The 26,869-nt window shown below is 41.0% G+C and overlaps 1 protein-coding gene across 1 annotated transcript in view; it reads left to right on the top strand.

The window, feature by feature from the left end:
• Window positions 1-5,112: 5,112 nt before the first annotated feature.
• LOC137504755 (microcephalin-like) overlaps window positions 5,113-26,869 on the top strand; it is a 121,988-nt gene continuing 100,231 nt past the window's right edge. The window contains exon 1 of the mRNA XM_068233339.1: window positions 5,113-5,216. Within this exon, the coding sequence (XP_068089440.1) occupies window positions 5,113-5,216 (104 nt within the window). The remainder of the gene's footprint in view (window positions 5,217-26,869) is intronic.

Raw genomic sequence — 26,869 nt, 5'->3', positions numbered from 1 at the left:
ATATGTTCATTTAGACACGGACAGAGCTTGATAAAGGAGGGTTTGTCCTCCGAAACGTCGCTGATATGCTGTAATGCATCTGTTCATCTGTCTATAATAAAGAGCTTAATACTTACCTGATGGTGCCGGTCCTCAATTCTACTGCTAAAGGGCTAAAGGAGATGTACCAGTACTGGGTGGCAACGCTACTAGACCCTGAGTATAAGTACAAAAAGGCAGAAATGTTACTAATTTGCCATAAGTCAGAAAGGATGCAGCAGTTGCAAAACAGCCTGCAAAGTATGATGTACACTGCGTTTAGCTGCTCTGCGACCGCCTAACGCCAATAGGTGGTCGCAGAGTGGCTCCCCAGGACCGTCTACCACCAATTGGTGTCAAGGCGGTCTTGGGAGATTAGCAAGGAGCGAGCGCGCGTTCCCTGCAGGGGACACGCTGTGATCGAAGCAGAGCGAAAAAAAAGGTAAATTAAAAGTTTACAGCGCTGCGATCTAGAGCAGCGATGTACATAGGACATGTCTGGCAGTTAACTGTCCCTCGGATGGGATCACAATCTAATCCCTGCTATAGTCCTATGCCATGTAGGCATAGTGTAGTATATGGATCGTAGTCCTAGGCCAATTTGCAGGGTGGGAGGGCTGCACAAAAAAGGTGTGTTTTTTTTACAAACAAAATTAACTTAATTTAATTAATAAAAAAAAAAAAAAACACTGCCAGCAGCAGCCAAAGACCACCGGCAAAGCTTTGTTGGTGGCAAGAAAAGAGGGTTAATATTCATTTGGGTCCTAAGTTGTATGGCCGTGCAATAAACCATGAAAGCTGCACAGTGCTGTATTGTAAAAAAATCGCCTGGTCACTAGGGGGGTGTAAGCCTGTAGTCCTCAAGAGGTTAAGGGTGATGTAACAGCAGGAAGGAAATCTAACAGGGGAAGAGGTGCCAGTAATCCTTCTCCTCCTACAGGCACACTGGAAAGAACAGGATGCGTTACCGATGTGTTGGTGACGTCGGACATGCAGAGTTTTTAAACAAACATTACATTTGCATGTAAACGTGCATACACGTCACTATGTAAAAAGGTAGCAAATACTCAACCATATACATAAAATGATCGACTAGTCGTTATGGATTATAAGTCCCAATATGCTCAGTCTGTGTGTGACATCAACCAATTCTCTGTAGTTCTTGACAGCTGTTATTCTCAAGATTATGACCACCACCACACCATATGGTAACAGACTCACCAAATTCGAAGACCTTATCTAAGGTCTAATATCGCACCGGGGCACTTTGGGCTGTCCCCCACCTCCACAGATTGCCATTTGAAATAAGCTGGAGCTCTTCCTCCATACACACACACCTTCAATCGCCAACCACTATAGACCTCAATGGAAAAAGCCTCTCATAGCATAAAACTGTAATAATGTATTAACTTTTAAAAAGCAATTACACTAACAATATGTCGTCTTTGGTAAAGGGCACAGAGTTTTTTTCCATGGGCTCTCCCCCGTCAAGTTGGGCTCTGGCTGCCTGCTGGTTTCCTTTCTGTTGCTGCTGGTGTAGTGGTAGTGGTGAGCACACTAGAAATATAGGAAAAGGCTTCCCTACACATAGTTTATCAGCATACTTTGGGGAACAGCATTCATGTGAAACCAAGATGATGTCATTTTGTGGCATCTTCAAATTGTCACCGAATTGGAGGGGATGTAACAAAACATGAGCAATATCACAGGCTGAAACCAGGTGGATTTTTAATCTAGGCACCTTAAAACCTGGAGGATTGAATATTGATGAGGACATTATGTTTTTTCTAGGTGAATAATGTGTACCTCATGAAATGTGTGACGACAAGTTCTACTTTATATTTTAATCATTACATTTTATTTTTATTTAAATTTTTTTTTTCAGATAAGTTTTTTATTGTTTTATATAAACAACACAATACATGTACAGTACATGACAATCATATGCAGTACATATCATAGCAACAACAAGATTTATTAGGGTGCGGTTAGGCCGCCAAAACATTCCTATACCACACCTCCCCCGCCCACCCCCCCACCCCCACCCTCCCCTCTCTCGTGGTCTCACTCCACACCCCACCACTCATTCAGGAGAAACTAGGTCGTAGCAGCATCTCACTTGTTCAGGTTGAGTTATAGTCTATTCCTTGCTTTTTAATATATTCCAACCAAGGTATCCAAATATTGTCAAATTTAAGAGGACAATTCCGTTGAATGTAAGTAAGTTTATATAGAGACAGTGATGCATTAACTGTAATAATCCAGTCTGCACCTGTCGGGGGGTGTGCCCAAATCCAATGTAAAATTATTGTTTTCCTAGCAAAGTAGCACAACATATCCCAAAGAACCAATCTTCTGGATGGTGTAATCTCCCCCGAGATTCCCAATAAGTGTGTCTTAGGGTCAAGATCTATATGACGTTCAAATATTTTCTAAAGTACTACATTCGTTTGTTCCCAGAATATATGGATTTCGGGGCACTCCCACACCATATGCATAAAATCAGCAGTATGATATTTACAACGAGGACATTCCGCAGTTCTACCAGAGTACATCTTAGCCAGTCTAGCAGGTGTGTAATATGTTCTATGAATAAATTTAAGTTGTATAAGTCTATCCTTTATAGAGATTAAGTATTCTCCTGAGGCCTCAAGCAGGTCCCTCCACTCCAGCCCCTCCAAACCAGGCACATCAATTTTCCAAATTTGATAAAGTCGATCCAGCTTATAGCCAGAACTCTCCTGCAGATTCGCATAAATTGTTGATAGGGGGGATTCAAGATATTTTTGAAGAAGAAGAGCTTCGAGAGGGTCTGATTTAAGTGTAATCGTTCTCAGGAACTGGGAGCGAGCGGCATGACGTATTTGGAGGAATCTAAAAAACATTTTATTAGAAAGGGAGAATTCTGTTTTAAGAGCATCAAAGGTAGCCAGCTTTCCATCCATTATTATATGCTGTAGCCATTTGATACCAGTCTCTGCCCAAATAATTGGATCCGGGATTGTCTGAAAATGAGACAAATGCGGATTGCACCACAAAGGGGTAAAGGGAGAGTATACATCAGGTTGTTTATATTGTTGTCTTACCTTTTCCCAGACTTTGAGAGTAAAGATCATGGGAGTCGGAAGATCAGTGTATGCTTTAGGACCTCTAAAAGGGAGTATGGTAAGTCCCTCATAGGATCCCACGACCGCTGCTTCTGTAGTAGAGGCTGTGTTTCTAACGTCTTGCGCGAACCACCATCGTAATGTGACTAGTGCTGAAGCCCAGGCATATAGTTTAAAATTAGGTAGAGCAATTCCACCTAGCGAAGTGGGAATTTGAAGCGACTTAAGTGACAGCCTTGGTTGTTTCCCCGCCCACAGAAAAGAAACCAGTAGTTTATCGATTGCTTTAAATATGGTACCCGGAACCCATTCAGGAGTATGCCTAAATACATAATTAAGCCTTGACAGATATAGCATTTTGATAAGGTTAGCTCTACCCACTACCGTCAATGGAAGCGTGCTCCATGTCCGACAGTGGTTCTCCATTGCCTTTATAATGGGGGTGATATTGAGTAATACATACTCCTTTAACGGGTATTTTATCTTAATTCCCAAGTAGGTGAACTCAGACACCCACCGAAGGGGGGTATCGGCGGCCCTTTGCTTAGCATCTATGTCTATTGGAAACAATGAAGATTTCCCCCAGTTGATTTTAACTCCCGAGTGGATTCCGAAACTGTCAATTGTAGATAGCAGGGTAGTTAAGGAAGCATCCGCATCTCCCAAAAAGATCAACAAATCATCAGCATACAGGGCAATTTTTTCTGTGAGATTACCTATCTTGAGTCCCTGAATACTAGGCTCAGCCCTAATCCTGACCGCAAGGGGTTCCATTGCAAGAGCAAAAAGGAAAGGGGACAAAGGGCAGCCTTGCCTGGTCCCCCGTTGCAGACCGAAGGATAAGGAGGTAATACTATTAGTAAGAACCCTAGCTTTGGGGGCCGTGTATAACAATTGAATCCAGCGTAGGAATTTAGGGCCAAACCCAAACTTTCCCAAGACCGACCAGAGATATGACCATTCTATAGAGTCAAAGGCCTTTTCAGAGTCTAAAGAGGCCACGACTCTTCGTCCAGGATTATCATGTTTGGCAGCTAAGTTAATATAGAGTCTACGAAGGTTTATGTCGGTACCTTTTCCAGGCATGAACCCGGTCTGGTCTGGGTGAATTAATGTTTCTAGGTGTGGTTTGAGGCGGTTAGCCAAAATTTTTGCAAATATTTTGGCGTCCATATTGATAAGGGATATGGGGCGATAGGGACCACAGAGTTTGGGATCTCTCCCTTTTTTGGGAACAACTACTATTAATGCCTCTTGCATGGAGTCTGGCAACAACAGCCCGTCAGAAGGGTCTTGGAATAGAGCTAGGAGATGTGGTGTTAATTGTTCAGAGTATTGTTTATAAAATTCTGCAGGTATACCGTCCATGACCGGAGTTTTGTTTGATTGGAGTGTAGCGATAGCATTGGATATCTCATCCTCTGTGACATCCACATCTAAACATAACCGTTGGTCATTTGAAAGTTTTGGCAAAGTGATATCATCTAAATATTCAGCAGTTTGATCAAGTGTGTGGATGCATTGAGAGGAGTATAATGTCTTATAGTAATTTGCAAATTCTTCATTTATATCACCAGGGGCAGTCAATGTACCCTTACTGACAGAAGTGATTGATGAAATAGTAATCGCAGTGGTATGCTCTTTTGTGAGCCATGCCAACATTTTCCCACATTTATCACCATACTCAAAAACTCTCTGCCTCACACTTAACTGACCTTTCTTAGTAGATGTCACATGGATAAGTTTAAAGTCTTGTATGGCCAGCTGCCATGTCGAATATGTGGCTCTTTCAGGGTTGGTTAAATACAGGCTTTCAGTTTCCCGAACCCTATCCTCCGCTTTCTGATATTCCAGTAACCTGTTATGCTTGCATTTTTTAATTTGGGACATATATTCCCCCCTTGTAAAAGCTTTAAAAGCATCCCATATAACTCTCTGCGGAGCAGATTTTTTATTGGATTCCCAGAATTGAGTAATAGTGTCTGAAATGGGCTCCTGGATTTCAGGATCCTTGATCCAAAAACCCGAAAGCCGCCAGGGTCTTAAGGACTGGCACTGTCGGAGACCCAGTGATACCAAAAGTGGGGCATGGTCAGAAAGGGCCCAAGGTAGGCGATCAATCGCTTGTATGATTGAAAGGGAGGAGTTGGAGGCCAAGACCATGTCAATCCTCGAAAGGGTCTTATGTGTAGATGAGTGACATGTAAAACCAGGGATCTGCGGATGCTTCCACCCCCATACATCTGTAAATCCCATACTTTCTATCCAGTATAATAGATGTTTGGGTTCTCGCATGTTAGGCTTCTGACGGTCTTCTGGGCAAAGGACCAAGTTAAAATCTCCTAGTAAGATAATTTTACCCGGGGCCCATTCAGTTGTAATGGAGATTATCTCAGTAAGTAAATCGGTTGAAGCAGGGGGAGGTAGATAAATGCCTACAACCAATACATCTTGCATATGCAGTAAGGCGTGCATTGCAACATATCGCCCCTGAGGGTCCAGCTTGAGGTTAAGGAGCTGGAATGGAAGGGACCTGCGGACGAGAACACTCACACCTCTAGCATATGATGAGTAGGTAGCATGGTAGCAACTGCCCACCCACGGCTTCTTCATTGTCAGCACTTTACTCCACATAAGATGAGTTTCTTGTAATATAGGCAGTTACTTAAACGTTACCAACGTTAACAGCAGAAAAAATGAACATACAGCACAGTCATTACTGCCCCTTACCTTCAATTTTTATTGTTTACATTTATTTTATCATATTGCTGATGTCAATCATTTAGAATTTTAATATGATCTGTGCATGAGGATGTGGTTGAATAATGCAATATTATAATATTATGTAAGCGGGCACTTCCTATTTAAGAATATGACTGATAAGGATGTCCAACCTGTAATAATTTATAGGTTGCCAGTAGTCATGGGAGGTAATTAGAGTAGCAGAATTGCACTTATAGGAAATAGTTATAGTATGTGTGTGTGTGTGTGTGTGTGTGTGTGTGTGTGTGTGTGTGTGTGTGTGTGTGTGTGTGTGTGTGTGTGTGTGTGTGTGTGTAATATGTTTATATATGTATGCATGCATACATACAGTATAATATATCAAACACCCCCAAAACACTTTCTCAGGTTGGTGCTGCTGGCTCTCTCCACATCCCTCCCCCACCACATAACACCTGTGTGCCTTGTTGTTGCTGTGTGTAGGAATACAGTAGTAGGTGAGCTCCTATTGTAGTAGGTGAGCTCCTATTGATATGCACCCCCCTCCCCCAGCCTAGCCCCGGTAGTGGGAGCTGGGCCAGGGGGCGGGGCGCATGCGCAGTCCCTCCCCAGTCCCATAAAAGGGGATTGGCGCTGGCGGATCAGCTGTAGTGATGGGAATTCCGGCTCTTCTCAGAGAATCAGCTCTTCTGAAACGGCTCCAATTAAAGAGCCGGCTCTTACGGCTCTGAATCGGCTCTTTATTAAATATCACTAGACACCACTCAGAATTGGAGTAAAAGCCCTGCCCCCGTCTCCATGACAACTCCAGACTGCTTCTCTGACTGGGGCAATCCCTCCTGCTACTGCTCTGCTCCATACACTCCTACCAGCTGCAAGAGGAAGACTACATCTCCCAGCATGCCCCAGCGCCATTTATTACAGAGCAAAGCAGAGCTGTGTGGGGTGGCTGAGACATCGGCTCTTTTAAAACTGAGAACCGGCTCTTGTCGTTCGCATCAAAGAGCCGACTCTTAGAGCCGGCTCGTTCGCGAACGACCCATCACTACAACTTTAGCCTCCTGTCATTAGTGCGCATGCGCATCTTCTGCGTGAATATATTTCGATCGCACTGCGCATGCGTAGCGGCCATGATAAATTTGCTCTGTAATGGTTAGCATTCGCCTTCTCATCAGTGTTCTCTACGGCTGCAGTAACACGTTTGGTGGCAAATTTGGCAGCAGATCAGTCTGCTCCGCTCACAGGGTTAATAAACCCCCTCCCGGCGGCTACCACGTGGTCCCATTGACCCTGCTCTTACAAAGTTGCAAACACTTCACCACACGACGAGAGGTGCTTAGCTGGAGTTCTGAACAGAAGCCATTCACATTGAGGGCTGTAATAAGTTGAATGTTTTGAGATATTAATCGAGTTATCTAAATATTTGATGATTTGAGCTCTCTACATAGCTAGGGCCCTGCTGTGATGAGGAGAATTATCTATATTGGATGTGACGAGATTTAGATATCAAAGCTATGGGTCAATTATATATGCGATATTGATAAGCTTGATTGAAAAGAAATCTTTAATTATCTAGGCTAGGAGAACAAGGGTTGAATGAAAATTCCTATAGACTATAGTCCTGTTCTCAGGAATTCTTTGCTCTGAGAAGCAATGGAATGTATATGCTAACCACCCCCCCCCCCCCCCCCCCACCCACAGTCAGAAGCTATGGTCACCAGCTGTCTTTTATTATTTCTCTGGCCAAGGAATACCAGAAGATTGCCAGTTCTGGTTTCAGCCAGAATGGAACATGTGCTCTCTTTGGGATAAATGAAGAGTTAACTGAAACAGCTAGGTTTGGTAGTCAGCGAATAGAAACTATAGCATTATTTGATTAGACCAACCAGAGGCAATATCGTAATGCATTTTGGGACCATCCCATTTCGTATGTAAAGAGTTTTAGGCGGGAGTCAGCAGTCAGACTTGCTTCCTTCAGCCTTTCACACACACACACACAAGCCAGAACAATAGGCCTTTCCTTAATATACCTACAGATTACTCAGCAATTCAATTCAATTTGTTTTTATATTTTGCAACTATATTTTTGATGTAATTAAGAATTGTACCTGATTTATTTTTGAATATTCATGGAAGATCAATAATGCCTAATTAAACAACCACATCTTTTTAAATGATTTACTCTGGTCTCCAAAAGACTTTGTTTTCAAATTACAAATCCCACTTATTTCATTGCCGAATGTCAGCCAGTCGTTAAGTCTTTTTCACAAATATCAGCCAGTCGTAAAGAAGATTACGATTCCAGATTGCAAAAATCCGTTTCAAAACGGGGGAACGAGGAGAAGACAGACAGCTGGGTATTTGCAAAACTATTTTTGCGCTGAACCTGAAGTTGAAAGGGACTAGACCAGACCAGAGGTGAATGATGGACCTCCATAAGATGTGGGTGAAACCAGAAGTCTGCATAAGGTGATTATGTTTTATTTCCTGTTGAATTGGCTAAAAGTTTTTTAAAAGTCAGATGCATTATTCAAAGTTATCCAATTAAAGAAGTCAAGATTATTATTTGCTAGTTAATAAGGGAAATAGTTACTTAGAGTTTGCGAAAATGAGAAGGATGCTAAATAGACAGTATGCAGACCTACACAATGCTGATGTTTATTTAAAGATGGAGATATTTTTGTTCACAGAGCTGCAAGCTAAACGTGTGAAAAAATGTTTTTGATTGAAGCTTTTGATAGTGTAATTGGATCATAGAAGCAAAACTTACCATAATGGCTTCTATAAGTAAAATAAGGATGTTATATTTATGCTAATTGGCCACTTGTGTGAAAGAAAATGTATAGACCATGAATAAGTGACAGTTTATATAAAAAGGAAATATATCTGTAATAGTGGTTTATTAAAAGCGCAGTAATCCTGAAAGCCAGGGAAAAACAAAATGTTTCTGGGTATTTAAAAGTGATATTTTATGAATTGGTTACTAAAATGACACGTCCTCTTTGCAGCAGCATGTCTCATGTTACAGCTATTCTAATTGGAGTGTAAAATCATTGCAGATGGTCACATAAATGTATTCACATTGCAAGCTATATATGATATAAAAAGTTTCAGAGTTGTTGTCCTATATTTTTCCATTTGAGTTTGGACAAAAAGTATAAAATATAGTCATTAATATTATAATTGATATTAAAAATGTTAATTAATTAAAATGAGCTTATTATAATTTTGCATAGGAGTATTAATCATCATAGTTTGATGATAGACATATCTGTTTCTGTATTAGAGGATTGATGAGAATATTGTGATAAGGGTCAGCATTCATAAGTAAGATGTGATTGCTTGTGTCCACAGATGACAGACAGATATTGTAAGATTCGATTTATGCAAAAGTTGATAAAATAAGTTTTTTTAAGTTATAGGTTTAGTCAGGAGGTTGTTCTTAGTGAGTTTATTGTGAAATAAAGGGATTTGGTTTAATTTTGATTAAATAAAGCTGAATTGTTGCAAATAACGATTGCACCAATGACATAAGAATTTGATCTGTAATGTATAAGGTAAATTTGGTAGCTCATGACTATAGTTATTACATTTAGATGATTTTGACACTTTATAAGGTAAAAATATATTTTAAAAGTCAATATGTGTGTTCAGTCTAATGTTATCAGTGATTGATGTGTAATATGATTAGATGATGTTATGATATGCTAAGTGCTCTGTCTCATGAGTGATTTGTCATGAATACGTATATCTTTATACTTATATATGCTGCATTTTCGTATAGGTCTATTTCTCTTTACCGGAAGAAGGGTGGAAATTTATGAAAATATAATTGATGAATAGTGACAAATGTTTTCATATCTTTTTCCGGTCAGAGGTGTGAAATCAAATGTACCAGTTCAAATTATTGGTATACAAGGGACTTGGTGCTGGTGTATCAAATATCTGAAATAAAATTGTATACTTTGATCATTGCTGTAGATTATTATTACAGTAATGTATGCACTGATATTTTAGACTGTACACAATATATTTAAATTCAAGGAAATTTTAAAAAATAAATGTTTAAAGGACAACAGGTTATAGCAGAACTCTGATAAAAGTTATTGTTTGTTTATTCTATATGCGCTTATGTGATGACATTTTTTTTTATTTCCCCTTTATGATTTGGTGTAAACATGTATTCTATCTCCTTAATTATTAAATTTTGTTTCCTGAGAAGTATGTGAAGAAAATCAGAGATGGTGGTGATTTCCTTCCTTTCTGTAAATTGATGAAAATTGAGGTACAAAATTGAATGGGATATTGGATTTAAAAAGAAATAATTCGAGTATCAGTAGTTTATAGAAAAGTGGATTTCATGTTTCTAGGAGTTTATTTTGGATATTAGGGATATTAGTAATTGGTTACATCAGTTGCTATGTATTTTAGTAGGCCAGTTGTATAGACTTAGTGAGCTAGTAAAATTTATTACAAGAAAGAGAGAGACCTATGTCAAGAAAATAGAGTAAAAAGAATATATCTTGTTATATTAATTTTGGTAACAAGTACCGTATTTTTCGGACTATAAGACGCTCCGGACTATAAGACGCACCTAGGTTTAGAGGACAAAAACCAGGCAAAAAAAATAAACTACTAAACCTGGTGCGTCCATAGTGCAGGGACGTCTTAGGGACCCCCCCCCCCCCCCAATTATGTTTCCCTTGTGCCTCATGTGTCCTCCTCTGCCCCTTGTCCTCTATTGCCCCCCTGTCATCTTCTGTCCCCCTGGGTCCCCGTCCCTGTGTGTGGTGTCCTATCCCTGTGTGCAGTGTCCCCTACGCCCTATCCCTGTGTGCCTGTGTGCGGTGTCCCCGTGTCCCAGTCCCTGTGTACGGTGTCCCATCCAAGTGTGCAGTGTCCCATTTATGTGTGCAGTGTCCCATCCATGTGTGCAGTGTCCCCCTGTGTCCCATCCCTGTGTGCAGTGTCCCTCTGTGTCCCATTCTTGTCTGCAGTGTCCCCTTGTGCCCAATACTTGCGTGCAGTGTCCCCCTATGCCCTATCCTTGTGTGCGGTGCCACCATGTCCCATCCATGTGTGCAGTGTTCCATCCATGTGTGTGGTGTCCCCCTGTGTCCCACCCATGAGTGTTGTGTCCCCCTGTGTCCCACCCATGTGTACTGTGTCCCATCCATGTGTGCAGTGTCCCCCATGCCCCAGTCCCTGCTTGCGGTGTCCCCCTGCATCCCATCAATGTGCGTGGTGTCCCCCTGTGTCCCATCAATGTGTGTGGTGTCCCATCAATGTGTGTGGTGTCCCCCTGCATCACATGCCTGCGTGTGGTGTCTCCCTGTGTCCTGTCCCTGTGTACTGTGTCTCCATCCTTGCATTTGGTGTCCCCCTGTGTCCTGTATACCATAGCTTCTCCCCCCCATTCCTCAGGCTAATAAGAAAATAGCCCTCGACCAATCAGGTGGGGGGCGCTGCCCCAGACTGCCAGTTACAAAGCTTACTGCTTCTGATGGCTTTTCACAGCACCCAAGGTGCTGTAGAGGGTGAGATCAATGGCTTTGTCTGCTATTATGCAGAGACTGACCTGCTTGCGTCTCTCCAACTTGATGCTTGTACTGCAGTCAATTCACCATCTGCCTCTACCCACCACGTGCAGCTCAGAAACACAGCGTGGCAGTGCTTAGCGGCAGGATACACGCAAAATCCACACGGTGGAAAGTCGTGCTGTCACAACCCAATACAGGCGCCGGGTGAAGCTCCGCCCGCATTGTACCGTGATTGGCCCGAATTATCCCGCCCGCGGGACTACCGGGCCCTGTAAAAAGAAGCAGCAGGAGAAGTGAGCGCTGCGATTGGCGGTCTGGGGCAGCGCCCCCCGCCTGATTGGTCGTTGGCCACTTCCATCATTGGAGCTGCTCGCTGCGGATTGAGGAGTCGGGGAAAACATGGTATGCTGGACACGGGGGACAGCAAACTTAGGGATGGCGACATCAGATGTGGGGACACCGGACACAGGGACATCATATGCGCAGACACAGGGGGACATCAGATGCGAGGACACCGGACACAGGGGGACATCAGATGCGGGGAAACCGGACACGGGGATATCAGATTGGGGACACCGGACATGGGGACATCAGATTGGGGACATGGGGACATCAGATGCAGGCACATCAGACCCAAGGACAGGGAAACGGGGCAATTTAAACAGGGGGACATCGGACATAGGGACATGGGACACTGCACACATAGAAGGAACACTGCACACATGGGTGGGAAACCACGCACAGGGATGGTGGTCACTGTCAGACCCAGGGGGACAGAGGAAAAACATAGGCACTGGTGGTACATTCGGACTATAAGACGCACTGACTCCCCCCCCCCCACTTTTGGGGGATAAAAAGTGCGTCTTATAGTCCGAAAAATACGGTATATAAGATTAGGTCATTTTAAATAAAAATTAAAGAAAGTTTTCAAGTTAAGTTTTTAGTGACATAGAATTGTTTCCATGTTAAGCAAGAGAAGGGTTAATTAAGAACAGCAGGAGTCATGTAATCCGAGCCATTTGCAGTCACCCAAACTGCATGAGTCAAGATACATCAGAAAAGTCTTTATAAATAATGTATTGATCATTTTTGAAATATCATTGTGTAAGAAATGTAAAGGTATCATTTAGTTTACTTGCAATTTGCACACACACACACAGCAGGTAGACTAATAATGACATATACACATGAGATTAGCATGTTATGTTAACGCACACACACATATTAACATGCTATTACACATTTACATAAGAGAATATAACTTTGTTGTCCTCACAATAAGTTGTGTAGGATGTCTTTAAGATGACGTTGTAGATTTTTTATTGAGCTTTTATTAGGTTTATCTAAGGTTATGAAACTTATGTTTATTAGATAAACGAGATTTATTAAAGTTCATGGTTTGTGTCCTCATCAAAGGATTGCAATTTAGACAATGTCATATGAGTTTGTTTGTTCAAAGGTGGAACAAAAGTTTAAAGTTATTTTCTTGAGACAAGATTAATGATACCATATTTTTGATTAGAGATGTATTTCTAAATGATCTATTGACGAAAAAGATCACATGCAGAGATGGCAAGATTACAAGGCTTTCACATGCTAATGAGCCTATTGAGATAAGATTCCATGCTTCAATTGATAAAGGAATGAAAGGAAGTTTACGGCCTGAAGACATTGAAGAGTTTTTTTTTCCTCCCTCCTTTTATGAACTGAGTTCTAAAAAGTGAACTATATGGTTATACACATACAATTTGACGAGGAAGAATCTTTCATTTTTTGTCTTGGTGTCTTAATGTTTAATTTTTTATGTTTTGTATGTTACAGAACAGGGTTAGGTTATATGTGATGTTTTCATAAAATAATGAAAAGTTTAGGGAAAAATATTGGTAAAACAGAAAAGGTTCTATAAGGAAAAGTTTTTTTATTCAATAACCTATAGATCCAATCATTTTTGGAAAAAATAAGGTACATTTTTGATTAATGTTTGGAAAATTGGAAATATTTTTGATAGAAAGGGGTTTCCATAGTATATCTTGTATGCAAAGTTATTTTGAGAGTTTGATTGGAACATTATGAAAGGAATTTTAGATGGTGCAAACATCATTGATTATATAATTAATGGGTTGTATTAAGTAACTTTGAAATCTGATTTAAAGAGAACCCGAGGTGGCCTTGTATTACGTAAGTGGGGCACAGAGGCTGGTTGGGCACACTAACACCAGCCTCTGTTGCCCCATCGTGTGTCTCAAAGACAGCCCTGCTCGCCGCTATACTCCCCGCAGTGCTGGCGACACGCAGCGCGTCACCAGCACAATGTTTACTCTAGCGCTGTCTGTCAGCGCCGCTCCCACGCCTCCTCCGCATCGCCGCTACCCCCCCTCGTCCCTTCCCTCCAATCAGCGGGAGGGAAGGGACGAGGGCGGGTAGCGGCGATGCGGGGGAGGCGGCGGAGCGGCGCTGACAGACAGCGCTAGAGTAAACATTGTGCTGGCGACACGCTGCGTGTCGCCAGCACTGCGGGGGTATAGCGGCGAGCAGGGGGGTCTTTGAGACACACGATGGGGCAACAGAGGCTGGTGTTAGTGTGACCAACCAGCCTCTGTGCCCCACTTACATAATACAAGGCCACCTCGGGTTCTCTTTAAAGATAATAAGGCTTGTCAGAAAGCAAAGGGCTAGTTAGATAGCATAATAATAAAATGTCAATGTAAATCAGATGATGGGAAGGTATTATTATACACATTGCATCAGTATCATGTCCTCAAATGATACATTTTTATGATTTAATATTTTTAATTTTGATTAATAATGGAAAAAATATTTGATTAGGATATGTTTGAAAGTTCAAACTGTATATATTATAGATATTTCCAAACAATAATACAATGTTTTTAAGGAGATATAACATAATTGCAGAATACAGGTATACATTAATTCATATTGATTTGGGATAGATAAGTGATATGAATTCCATCAAGATGAATGAATAATATTTTAATGATATTAGTAGTCGGAAGGCAATACATTTGATTATTTTGTAACATTATTAGGTAATCTAATTAATTATATACATTATTATGATTGTTTTATAAAAAAAAAAGGGTTTTATGATCATTTTAAAATGGAAGAAAAAGTAATGAAATTCAAAGGTTAGATTTGTCATCATGTTTGCATGTTTAGTTTAAGGCTACTTGCGCACCAAGACGTTGCGTTAGGTGCTACGTTAAGGTCGCATAACGTGCACCTAACGCAATGCATGGTGCTCTATGTGGACGTCAGAGTGAGCCGCATTGTGCAGCTCACTGTGGCGTCCGTGAAGAGCACTCTTGCGCGCATGCGGCATCACGTGGTCCCGCCGGCCAATCGCCGCACAGAGCGGCAGCACCAGGAAGTAAACACTGCACGTCACAACGTGCAGTGAATATTAATTAGCCATGTGCCTGGTTGCTCTCCGCTCCTCCCCAACATTAATGCGCATGTGCAAACAGTCTAACGCGGCTTAAGCCGCTAGAACGCACAGCATGCTGCACTTTCCTAAGAACGTGCAGCATTACATGTAACGCAACGTGGGCTGTGTGAACAGCCCACTTGTTACATTGCTGTGCGTTGGGGGAGCGTTACAGGCGCAGTAACGTGCGCCTGTAACGTCCCTGTGTGTAAGCAGCCTAAAGGTATTAGTTTAATTTTAAGAAGAATCTACCATTTTTGTCAAGTGTAAACTTTCCTGTACAACGAGAAGTGAAAGGGTTAACACACACACCTCCAATTACATATGAAGAACAAAGGAAGTTTGCAGTTTAAGTTAAGTCCAGCAAGGCAGGTGTTAAAAGAGTTTTTTTTTTCCTCATAGAGTTCATTCACAAGGGATGTATGAAGAGCATATAAATGCAATTCGTTTAAATAAAAGTTATTGATTAATCTAGAAATTAGAGGTAGCAAAATTTGAACGTAATTATTAGTGAAAGATGACAGAATATGATTGTTATATTTTAACTATAATTTTTTATAATGATTAAATTATACAAAAATGTATTTATAGAAGTGAAAGTAATTTTAATAGATGATTTAACATCTATAATCAGGGGGAGATGTAATAAGTTGAATGTTTTGAGATCTTAATCGAGTTATCTAAATATTTGATGATTTGAGCTCTCTACATAGCTAGGGCCCTGCTGTGATGAGAAGAATTATCTATATTGGATGTGACTACATTGAGACATCAAAGCTATGGGTTTAATTATATATGTGATATTGATAAGCTTGATTGAAAAGAAATATTTAATTATCTAGGCTAGGAGAACAAGGGTTGAATGGAAATTCCTATAGACTATAGTCCTGTTCTCAGGAATTCTTTGCTCTGAGAAGCAATGGAATGTATATGCTAACCATCCCCAACCCCCACACACACACACACACACACACACACACACACACACACACACACACACACACACACACACACACACACACACACACACACACACACACACACACACACACACACACACACACACACACACACACACACACACACACACACACACACACACACACACACACACACACACACACACACACACACACACACACACACACACACACACAGTCAGAAGCTATGGTCACCAGCTGTCTTTCATTATTTCTCTGGCCAAGGCATACCAGAAGATTGCCAGTTCTGGTTTCAGCCAGAATGGAACATGTGCTTTCTTTGGGATAAATGAAGAGTTAACTGAAACAGCTAAGTTTGGTAGTCAGCGAATAGAAACTATAGCATTATTTGATTAGACCGACCAGAGGTAATATCGTAATGCATTTTGGGACCATCCCATTTCGTATGTAAAGAGTTTTAGGCGAGAGTCAGCAGTCAGACTTGCTTCCTTCAGCCTTTCACACACGCACACGCACACGCACGCGCAACCACACAAGCCAGAACAATAGGCCTTTCCTTAATATACCTACAGATTACTCAGCAATTCAATTCAATTTGTTTTTATATTTTGCAACTATATTTTTGATGTAATTAAGAATTGTACCTTATTCATTTATTTTTGAATATTCATGGAAGATCAATAATGCCTAATTAAACAACCATATCTTTTTAAATGATTTACTCTGGTCTCCAAAAGACTTTGTTTTCAAATTACAAATCCCACTTATTTCAGGGGCCCACTATCAGTCATTCTGGGGATCAGACGCACTGGCATGATGTATGATGTTATTGCATAGCATGTGGAGAACTTTCCGCTAAGGGGCCCACTGCTGTTAAAGTCATTTTGGGGGTCAGCTGGACTAATATGAGGTCTGATGTTATTGCGTGCAATGTGGTGACGTTTGTACTAAGATGCCCACTGCTGTCAGCCATTTTTTTTTGGGGGGGGGGTGAGCTGCACTAATATGAGGTCTGATGTTGTTGCGTGCAATGTGGTGACATTTGCGCTGAGGGGCCCACTGCTGTCAGTCATATAGTTGGGTCAGCTGGTGAGAATACTAACAATTACACCACCGTGCTGCCCACACCCTTTTACCAAATGCATCGGGTAAATGGGTGCAACAGCTGTTACAAATTACTCTTAGCTCTGCTGAGATGGACTGGTTCTGAAAATACCTGCTGCCACCATAACAAATATTACAAATAAGCAAGAAATCATTATGTCACTGCAGAATAATACTTTTATGTGATTAGAATTAGAAAAAAATATAGTTTTATAAATAAAATTAGGTTTGATTACAAGGATTTGACTTTTTCCTTGAATATAGCTGTGATATTCCAGAAAATATTCTATCTGCAGTTATGCCTGTCTCATTCCGCAGGTTGTACAAAGTGGTAAGTCTGGAGTGGCACACCTTACCGGATGTCAAAGATGGGTGCATAACCTGGGCGCCGAGCCACACCTAATTTGTAACAATAAAGTCCAAGGTCGGTTAGCACACCAATTTGTAAATTCCAAAGTATTTTATTCTTCACATCACAAGTCAACACACACATTGACAATATAGTCTGCACTATCTGATGTAGGGGACCCTCCGTGGCGCAGAAACGATTGTCAATCTTAAGCAGAGGCCAGAACTATGCCGTCATGGTATATACATTTTAGCTAAAAAAAAAAAAAAAAAAACATTGTTGCAGCTGAGGTCACAATGACAAGGGAAGGCACATACATTTTACCAAATACGTTGGTTTTTTTTGTTTTTTTAAAGAAAATCAAATTTGCATCTCTGGTGAGTGACACTGACAAGGGATGCGGTGACTTGGCTCTGTATATGATGGTGCAGGTTTACATACAAATGTAATTTGACAAAAAATATATTTTTGCAGGTGTAGCAGAGGCTAGACATTGTCATGACACATACATTAAACCACAAATGTAAAGTTTATTTTAAGAAAATCAATTTTTGTTGCATCCCTGGTGAGTGACACTGACTAAAGATGTGTTGACTTGGCTCTGCACAAGATGGTGCAGGTTTACATACAAATGTAATTTGACAAAAAAAATATATTTTTGCAGGAATTGTAGCAGAGGCCAGACAATGTCATGGCATATACATATTATTAAAAAAATATAAAACTTTTTTTTAAGAATATCAATGTTTATTGCATCCCTGGTGAGTGACACTGATGAGATGCAGTGAATTGGCTCTGCACATGTATGTGCAGGTTTAAATACAAAAGTAATTTCACAAATAAAAATTATTTTTGCAGGCGCAGTAGCAGAGGCTAGATGTCATGGCACAGACATATCACCCAAAAACCACTACTTTTTTTTTTTTTTTAACAAAATCAGTGTGGCATCCCTGGTGGGTGACACTGACAAGCGATGCATTGACTTTTACATACAAATGTAATTTGACAAAAAAATATTTTTGCAGAGGCCAGAAAATGTCATGGCACATACATTTTACCCCTCCCCCCCTTTAAAAAACTGTTTTTTTACTTCAGAAAATCAAAGGTTTGTTCCATCCCTGGTGAGTGACATAGATGAGATGCGTTGACTTAGCTCTGCAGATGTATGTGCAGGTTTATATGCAAATGTAATTCGACAAAGAATATATATTTTTGCGCTGTAGCAGAGGCCAGACAATGTCATGACACATTCATATTACCAAAAAATATGGACTTTTTTTTAAATCAGTGTTTGTTGCATCCCTAGTGAGTGACACTGACAAGAGATACAGTACAGTCACTTGGCTCTGCACATGATGGTGCAAGTTTACATACAGATATAATTTGAGAAAACATGATATTTGTGCAGACGCTGTAGCAAAGGCCAGAAAATGTCTTGGCACATACATTTTACACCTAAAAAAAAAAAAATGTAATTTTAGAAAAAATTATGTATTTGCAGCCGCTGTAGCAGAGGACAGACAAAATCATGGCCTATACATATTACCAAAAAATAAAAATAAACTTTTTTTTTTTTTTAAAGAAAATCAATGTTTGTTGCATTCCTGGTGTATGATACTGACTAGAGATGCGGTGACTTGGCTCTGTACATGTATGTGCAGATTTACATACAAATGTAATTTGACAAAAAAAATATAAACTTCTTTTAAGAATATCAGTGTTTGTTGCATACCTGGTGAGTGACACTGACAAGAGATGCAGTTACTTGACTCTGCAGATGTACAGTATGTGCAGGTTTGCATACAAATGTAATCTGAGAAAAATATTTTTACAGGTGCTGTAACAGAGGTCAGACCATGTAATGGCACATACATATCACCAAAAAAATATAACTTTAAAAAAAAAATCAATGTTTGTTGTATCCCTGGTGACTGACAAGAGATATGGTGACTTTGCTCTGCACATGTAATTTGAGGGAAAAAAATATGTATTTGCAGCCACTGTAGCAGAGGACAATGTCATGGCAAATACATATCACCAAAAAAAAAAAATTTAAAAGAAAATTAATGTTTGCATCCCTGGTTAGTGACACTGACAAGAGATGCAGTGACTTGGCTCTGCACATGTATGTGCAGGTTTACATACAAATATAATTTGATTAAAAAAAAATGCCTGCTGGTTTCCCCTCTGCTGCCGGTGTCAGAGCGTGCTTCAGCCACGTCCGCTAGACGGGACGCCGCTCGGAATTCCCACGTGTATCTGGATTGGCTCTCCGTTCCACACTTAAGCACCGCCTGACATGTTTCATCACAAATGACTCATCAGGGACTAGGGTATTGGTGTGTTCGTGAGAGCTTTAAGCCAATAGAGCCTCCTCCCTATGGACCTCATTTCCCTGGCGCTGCGTTCCACCAGGGCTGGCGCTGTGTTACAATAAGGCTGAGCATGATGACGTGTTCACTCCCCTCTGTCATCATCGGGGCTCACGCCTCCAATGCTTCCATTCCCACCCTAAGTCCGTCCCCTCTGTGTACCAAGTGCACGTAACTAGCATTTGCCACAGTAAAAAAAAAAAAAAATTTAGTCCTGGAAGCGAACGCTCTGGCTTCCAGGAAGCATAAGGAGGAAGGAAACTTTTTACTCAGAAAGACTCTGATTAAAAGCCATCGGTTTTTCTTCCGGGGACTTAGATCAATGAATGGAAACTATGTTCCCATTCATTGATCTTGGGGCTAACAGAAGGCGGCGGGAGCCCGCGCACCCGGCGGAGCGGCAGCAGGGCAGGCTATTTGGAGGGATATATCCCTCCAGATAGACCTAAGTGATTAAAAAAAAGAGGAGGAAAAATATATTTTATATATATATATTATATAAATATATATATATATATATATATATATATATATATATATATATATATACATACACCATACAGTGCTACTACTCAGAGTACACATTCATAGGTCAGGGGACACTTCAGATCTCAACTTTTAAATGACATCAGAAATCAAATTATGTTCACAGTGGGCATTGCATTCCCTGTAAGAGCAGGAACGCAACAGAGCGTAAAAGTGGCAACGCACATTATCTGCGCGCTGATTCGTATACAGCCAACGAAAAGCATGCTTCACATCAATGCAGGCATTCTGCAGTAACGCACTGCATGCGTCACACTGTGGATGTCACGTTACAGTACAACGTCCGTGTTACACAATGTGGTCTTTATGTCGTAACACAACTGTAAACATAACCTAATGCTGGGAACACACAATGCAATTTCTAGTCCGATCACCGAGTATCGGGTAATTATTTTCAACATGTCCGATCTGTTTCTGGATCAAAAAAAAATTAATCGATTTTTGCAAAGTTATCGGAAAAAAGATTCCTTTATTGGTCAGGAGCAGGTTGTACAATTATACACGGTACAACTTCATGTCCGATCATAAAAATTCCTGTCAGATCACTCAATCGGACAGGAAATTGCATCGTGTGTGTCGCAGCATTAGAGCCATTTTAAGCTAGTGCTACTAATAGTCTAAAGTTTTCCTATGTGCATATGTAGAGGTGAGAATCTAATGGTAACAATCTAAATGGCTAATTGAATTTTCCTTCAAAGGCAGACAGTTCCCAGGAGAACACGATTTGTTTTCAGTAGAAACAGTGGCAGCCATTTTATAGTCACAGGATTGTAATGTAAATGTGAGTTCCCATGCTCAAGCAGCAGGCTTGATCCTCTGAGCCTACAGTCACTGCTCTGAGAATTTGCTGAAGTAATTCCACTAGTGCAACCACTCAACTGGCAACATTATGTAATACCCTATTACACAGTACAGTAGATCAGTTTTTATTGATTGCCTGCTCAGCTGATACTCTGGCTATACTGGCATAAGCTGCCCACAAACATACTAGAGCAGATATTCAGATATGATCTGACTGTCCACGCAGCTGTGCTTTAGCAGGGACACTCTGGTCAAACACCCCTGTTGCGTCTATGGAAGGGGTTGTGGTGTTGAAGACAAGGGGTGCCTCATGACTGGAATGACAGTAGCAATCAGGCAAGGTTTTCCTATGTTGCCCTGACTGAAATTGAGCAATGTAAGCTAGCACCTGATAACTTGGATTGCCCAATATCACTGAAAAAGTGGGGTTGGGCAACTAGTCAAGCCTGTGCAGGTACTATATACAGGATCTTCTCAAAAAATTAGCATATTGTGATAAAGTTCATTATTTTCTGTAATGTACTGATAAACATTAGACTTTCATATATTTTAGATTCAAATACACACAACTGAAGTAGTTCAAGCCTTTTATTGTTTTAATATTGATGATTTTGGCATACAACTCATGAAAACCCCAAATTCCTATCTCAAAAAATTAGCATATTTCATCCGACCAATAAAAGATAAGTGTTTTTAAAAAACAAAAAAAGTCAACCTTCAAATAATTATGTTCAGTTATGCACTCAATACTTGGTCGGGAATCCTTTTGCAGAAATGACTGCTTCAATGCGGCGTGGCATGGAGGCAATCAGCCTGTGGCACTGCCCAGGATGCTTCAATAGCGGCCTTAAGCTCATCCAGAGTGTTGGGTCTTGCGTCTCTCAACTTTCTCTTCACAATATCCCACAGATTCTCTATGGGGTTCAGGTCAGGAGAGATGGCAGGCCAATTGAGCACAGTAATACCATGGTCAGTAAACCATTTACCAGTGGTTTTGCCACTGTGAGCAGGTGCCAGGTCGTGCTGAAAAATGAAATCTTCATCTCCATAAAGCTTTTCAGCAGATTGCCCAATATGAAGGTTGACTTTTTTGTTTTAAAAACACTTTTCTTTTATTGGTCGGATGAAATATGCTAATTTTTTGAGATAGGAATTTTGGGTTTTCATGAGCTGTATGCCAAAATCATCAATATTAAAAAAAATAAAAGGCTTGAACTACTTCTGTTGTGTATATTTGAATCTAAAATATATGAAAGTCTAATGTTTATCAGTACATTACAGAAAATAATGAACTTTATCACAATATGCTAATTTTTTGAGAAGATCCTGTATATATGATAAAGAGTATGTTAGGCTATGTACACCGCAAAGGAGTTCGGTACCTTGGCCTTCCAGCAACTCTAGGTACTCCTGAACCTGTAAGCCAGGAGCCTGCTGAGGGGAGCCATTAATTTATATGCTGTAGCCTAGTTTCTGTTCAATACACCTAATGAACTGAGGGGTTTCACTCACTTGAGGCTAGGCTGTGGCCTAGTAGTACACCAAGACCTTGTGCATGCTTCCAGCATCCTAATGTACCCAACATAAGCCTCCACTGTAACTCGCTAGCCAAACCTCCCATCTGCTGCAGGACGGAGCAGTGCTTTTCAGCGCTGCTAGATTTGGGCGCAGCCGGCGCCTCCATAGACTTCAATAGGAATCATTCCTATTGAAGCGCTCAGTGAGTAACATCGGCTCCGTCAGAAGACAGAGCCGAAGTTGCTTAAAAACATAATAATTCGGCCTCCAGCAATCGTTGGAAGCCGAATTATTTCATTCCCCCACTATCCATGTCGGCCTGGAGGGGGAATAGTAATTAAATCGGCCCGGACTTGTGCAGAAGCAGGATCAGCCATATACCGCTGTATCCTGCGCCCAAGTCTACCGGCGCCGATTTCAAATGTACGCGCTGCAGGAGACTGCTGTTCTGTAGTTTGAGAGACCTACACACCATTTTCTTGCAGGCTGAAATAGTTTGTGATCATTTTAGGCAACAACACGCAAGAGCAGGTAAAGTATGTGGATGTTTAGTTTGAGCTTTAAAGAGAATCTGTATTGTTAAAATCGCACAAAAGTAAACATACCAGTGCGTTAGGGGACATCTCCTATTACCTGTCACAATTTCGCCGCTCCTCGCCGCATTAAAAGTGGTTAAAAACAGTTTTAAAAAGTTTGTTTATAAACAAACAAAATGGCCACCAAAACAGGAAGTAGGTTGATGTACAGTATTTCCACACATAGAAAATACATTCATACACAAGCAGGCTGTATACATCCTTCCTTTTGTATCTCAAGAGATCATTATACACAGGCAGTGTGCATAGAGGGGCCAGGAGGGGGGAGATGCATCACAGAACCACAACACTGAAGAACTTGGCAGCCTTCCAGACACAGGCTGACAAGTCTGACAAGAGAGAGATAAGTTGATTTATTGCAGAGATGGTGATAGTAGAACGTGCTGCAGTAAGTCAGAGCACATTAGAATAGCTTTTGGAACTTGTAGGATGATAAAAAACAGGATGTAATTTTTGTTATGGAGTCTCTTTAAGTACTGTCCTATGGAAAGGTGAGTAGAAGCGAGAGTCTTCCAACAGCACCCAGTACAAAGCAATCAGCCAAAAATACCCAAATGCTTGTTATCCAATTGCCAGACCCCAAATTACTTTAAGTTGCTACGGCTTGGAGGGGGAATAGTAATTAACACCACCTGGAATTTATACGGCAGCAGGGCGAGCAGTTATTCAGCTTACCTTGCGTCAAAATGATGGGCGGCGATAATACATGTACACACCAATATGACAGAGACGGTGTTCAACAGCCAACATGCACCATTAAATCAATAGCCACCAGACTGTTTATGTGCTTGCTATGTTGTCCTGCTCCATGTTAGAATCTGGTCTAATATAATTTACAGCCACTAGCTTTGTCCTTTTCAATGCACAACAAAGCTAGTGTACCAATCAAACATCAGCCGAGAACGGGCCTCCACAGTCAAGATTTTCATCAGACCTGGCGTTTATATTGTAGCCAATGTCTGGTTTATTCCTGGTCCCAAAGAGATTCCACTGTACATACAGATTCCTGGCCAACCTTTTGGGCAATCGCCAAATGCACACATGTATGCGATCTCTGATTTTTACTTCCCAGCAAGTTTCTAGCTTCTGCCACTCTAATTAATCGGCCATCCACACAACATGACATTGCAATTGCCGTTGTTTACCACCGCATCCAATTGTTGAAATAAAAATTGATTTCTGATCATGTGACAGGAGAATGCACATTCAATGAGGCAGGGGTCATGCTTGTTGAAATCACAGGCCTTTGCCAAAATGCAGAAAAATGCTTTGCTTGTGGTCCTGCTGCGTTCTCAGGAGCCATCTGTAATTCTGTATAGCATTTAAAAACAGATACAACCTGTACAACTTTCTGCACAACGCATGTGATAACAAAATTCACTGAAACAAAAATGCCTGCATTCAATCACAGATGTGCAGCGATTTGCTGCACATACCCGTGGCAGCAAAACGCTTGTGAGAAATCGTCTGTGTTTGCCACAGACACAAGCGTAATCCTTCCTTTAACCACTTTACCCCCAGCGGTACGAATTTCTCCGCCCCTTTTTTCCCTCCTAAAAAACCAGGGACGGAGAAATCCGTACCTTCCGCGCTACCGCCGCTGTCCGCGCTCCCGCCGCTCGTGCGCGCGCACCCGCCGCTCGTGCACGTCGCCGCCCGCTCGCCCGGAGATCAATGAACGGGAAAATCCATTCCCGTTCGTTGATCTAGCCCCCGCAATGATCTGCTGCTTCTTTCAGAAACAGCGAGATCATTGTGCGTCTCCCAGCCTCCTACTGCTTCCTGTAAGCGTCCGGTCGCATGTAAACAAACACTCTGTGGCCATCTTGTGGCCAAATAGTAAACTACACCCTAAAAGCATTTTACACATACAAACATTACATTTACACAATAAATTAACTCATTACCTCCCACACTCCCCAATTTTTTTTTTTTTTTGTAATTAAAAAAAAAAAAAATTCAATAAAAAAAAAAACATAAATTGTTACCGTAGGGACTGAACTTTTTAAATATTTATGTCAAGAGGGTATAACACTGTTACTTTATAAACTATGGGCTTGTAATTAGGGATGGACGCAAAAATGAAAAAAATGCACCTTTATTTCCAAATAAAATATTGGCGCCAAACATTGTGATAGGGACATAATTTAAATGGTTTTATAACCGGGACAAAAGGGCAAATACATTTCATGGGTTTCAATTACAGTAGCATGCATTATTTAAAAACTATAATGGCCGAAAACTGAAAAATAATTATTTTTTCCCCACATTTTTCCTATTTTCCCATTAAAACACATTTAGAAAAAAATAATTCTTGGCATAATGTCCCACCTAAAGAAAGCCTAATTGGTGGCGGAAAAAACAAGATATAGTTCATTTCATTGCGATAAGTAATGATAAAGTTATAGACGAATGAATGGAAGGAGCGCTGAAAGGTGAAAATTGCTCTGGTGGTCAGGGGGTAAAACCCCTCAGTGGTGAAGTGGTTAAAGGATAACAAATACATAGGGTCATAATTACAAGACAATGGCTTCAATTCATCAAGCATTACCGCATTCGGTAATGCTGAAAACAGCTGAGTTAACGGAGCACTTAAGAAAATGTTAATTCATCAAAGCTGTTACCGAATGAGAAGCTGAAATGACAGAGCAATGAGATAAATTACCGACTTGTGCTCAACACATGTCAGCAAATGTCAGTAAATGTTAATTCATCAAGGTTACCACATTCGCTAACACATTCGGTGATTATCTCCAGCTCTCCCCTGTCCTTACAGGCTTCCAAAGCCTTCTGTGTGAATGTTTTCATGATTAGCAGGAGCAGGCAGCCAATAGAAACAGCCCCTGTTCTCCTGCAAGTGATAGGTGCTGATAGGTCACACAGGCTTCTCCACACAAGCTTCCAGACCCCCCAGGCAGTGAGCAGAGATAACGGGACAAAAGATATCCCCAGATGTCCTTTGGTCGTTTAACCCTTTGAGTCCCTGTTTGAATATGCAAAGATGCAAGTGGTGAAATCACCAAGCATGGCATTTGTAATGTCTCCAGGAAGTTTATCTAGGTTGTGGCAAATAAGTCAAATGTTAAGAAACACTGATGGACAGATTCAGAGCAGCAGAGGCAGTATAAGTAACAGTAAATATAACACTTTTACATGTAAAGGGATGTCTGGATGCCTTCTATTGTTATCAGCTTGTAACAACACAGGGACATTCCAAGCTGCTCTGCACCACTCTGCTGTTATCTAACAGCCTTTGATGAACTGAAGCCGTAGTACTTCGGTAACTTAAGGAACCTCTACCACACATGGGAAAATATTGATGAATTAGCACAGTGAAGTGTAAAATACCGAATGCGGTATTTTAAGGACTGGGGTTTTGTTATCGAACACCCTTTGATGAATTGAAGCCTATTTCATGTATTTCTACTGTGTCTCTCCCTAATGGAGCTAGAGGAAATCAACTACTTCCTGTGATAACAGGAAGCCAGAAAATCTCTCCAAGAAAACTGTCACAAATAATAAAACTCAAAAGTATTTGTAAGTCACCAGAGGTGGCCTTAGAGTACGCGGGGCCTGGGGCGAGTGTCATATGCGGGGTCTAGAGATATATGCTGTGGATACACACGTTGTGGAAGCACACACTCTGTATAGGTTAGATAGGTAGGTGCCTCCAGTATAGGTTAGTTAGGTGCCCTGCAGTATAGATTAGATAGATAGGTGCCCTGCAGTATAGATTAGATAGATAGGTGCCCTGCAGTATAGATTAGACAGGTAGGTGCCCTGCAGTACAGATTAGATAGGTAGGTAGGTA

Source organism: Hyperolius riggenbachi, chromosome 4, assembly GCF_040937935.1.
Source record: "Hyperolius riggenbachi isolate aHypRig1 chromosome 4, aHypRig1.pri, whole genome shotgun sequence".
In the NCBI taxonomy this organism is placed as follows: Eukaryota; Metazoa; Chordata; class Amphibia; order Anura; family Hyperoliidae; genus Hyperolius; species Hyperolius riggenbachi.
Note: the sequence above shows the minus strand (reverse complement) of the source record. Positions and strands in the feature narration are given on the sequence as shown.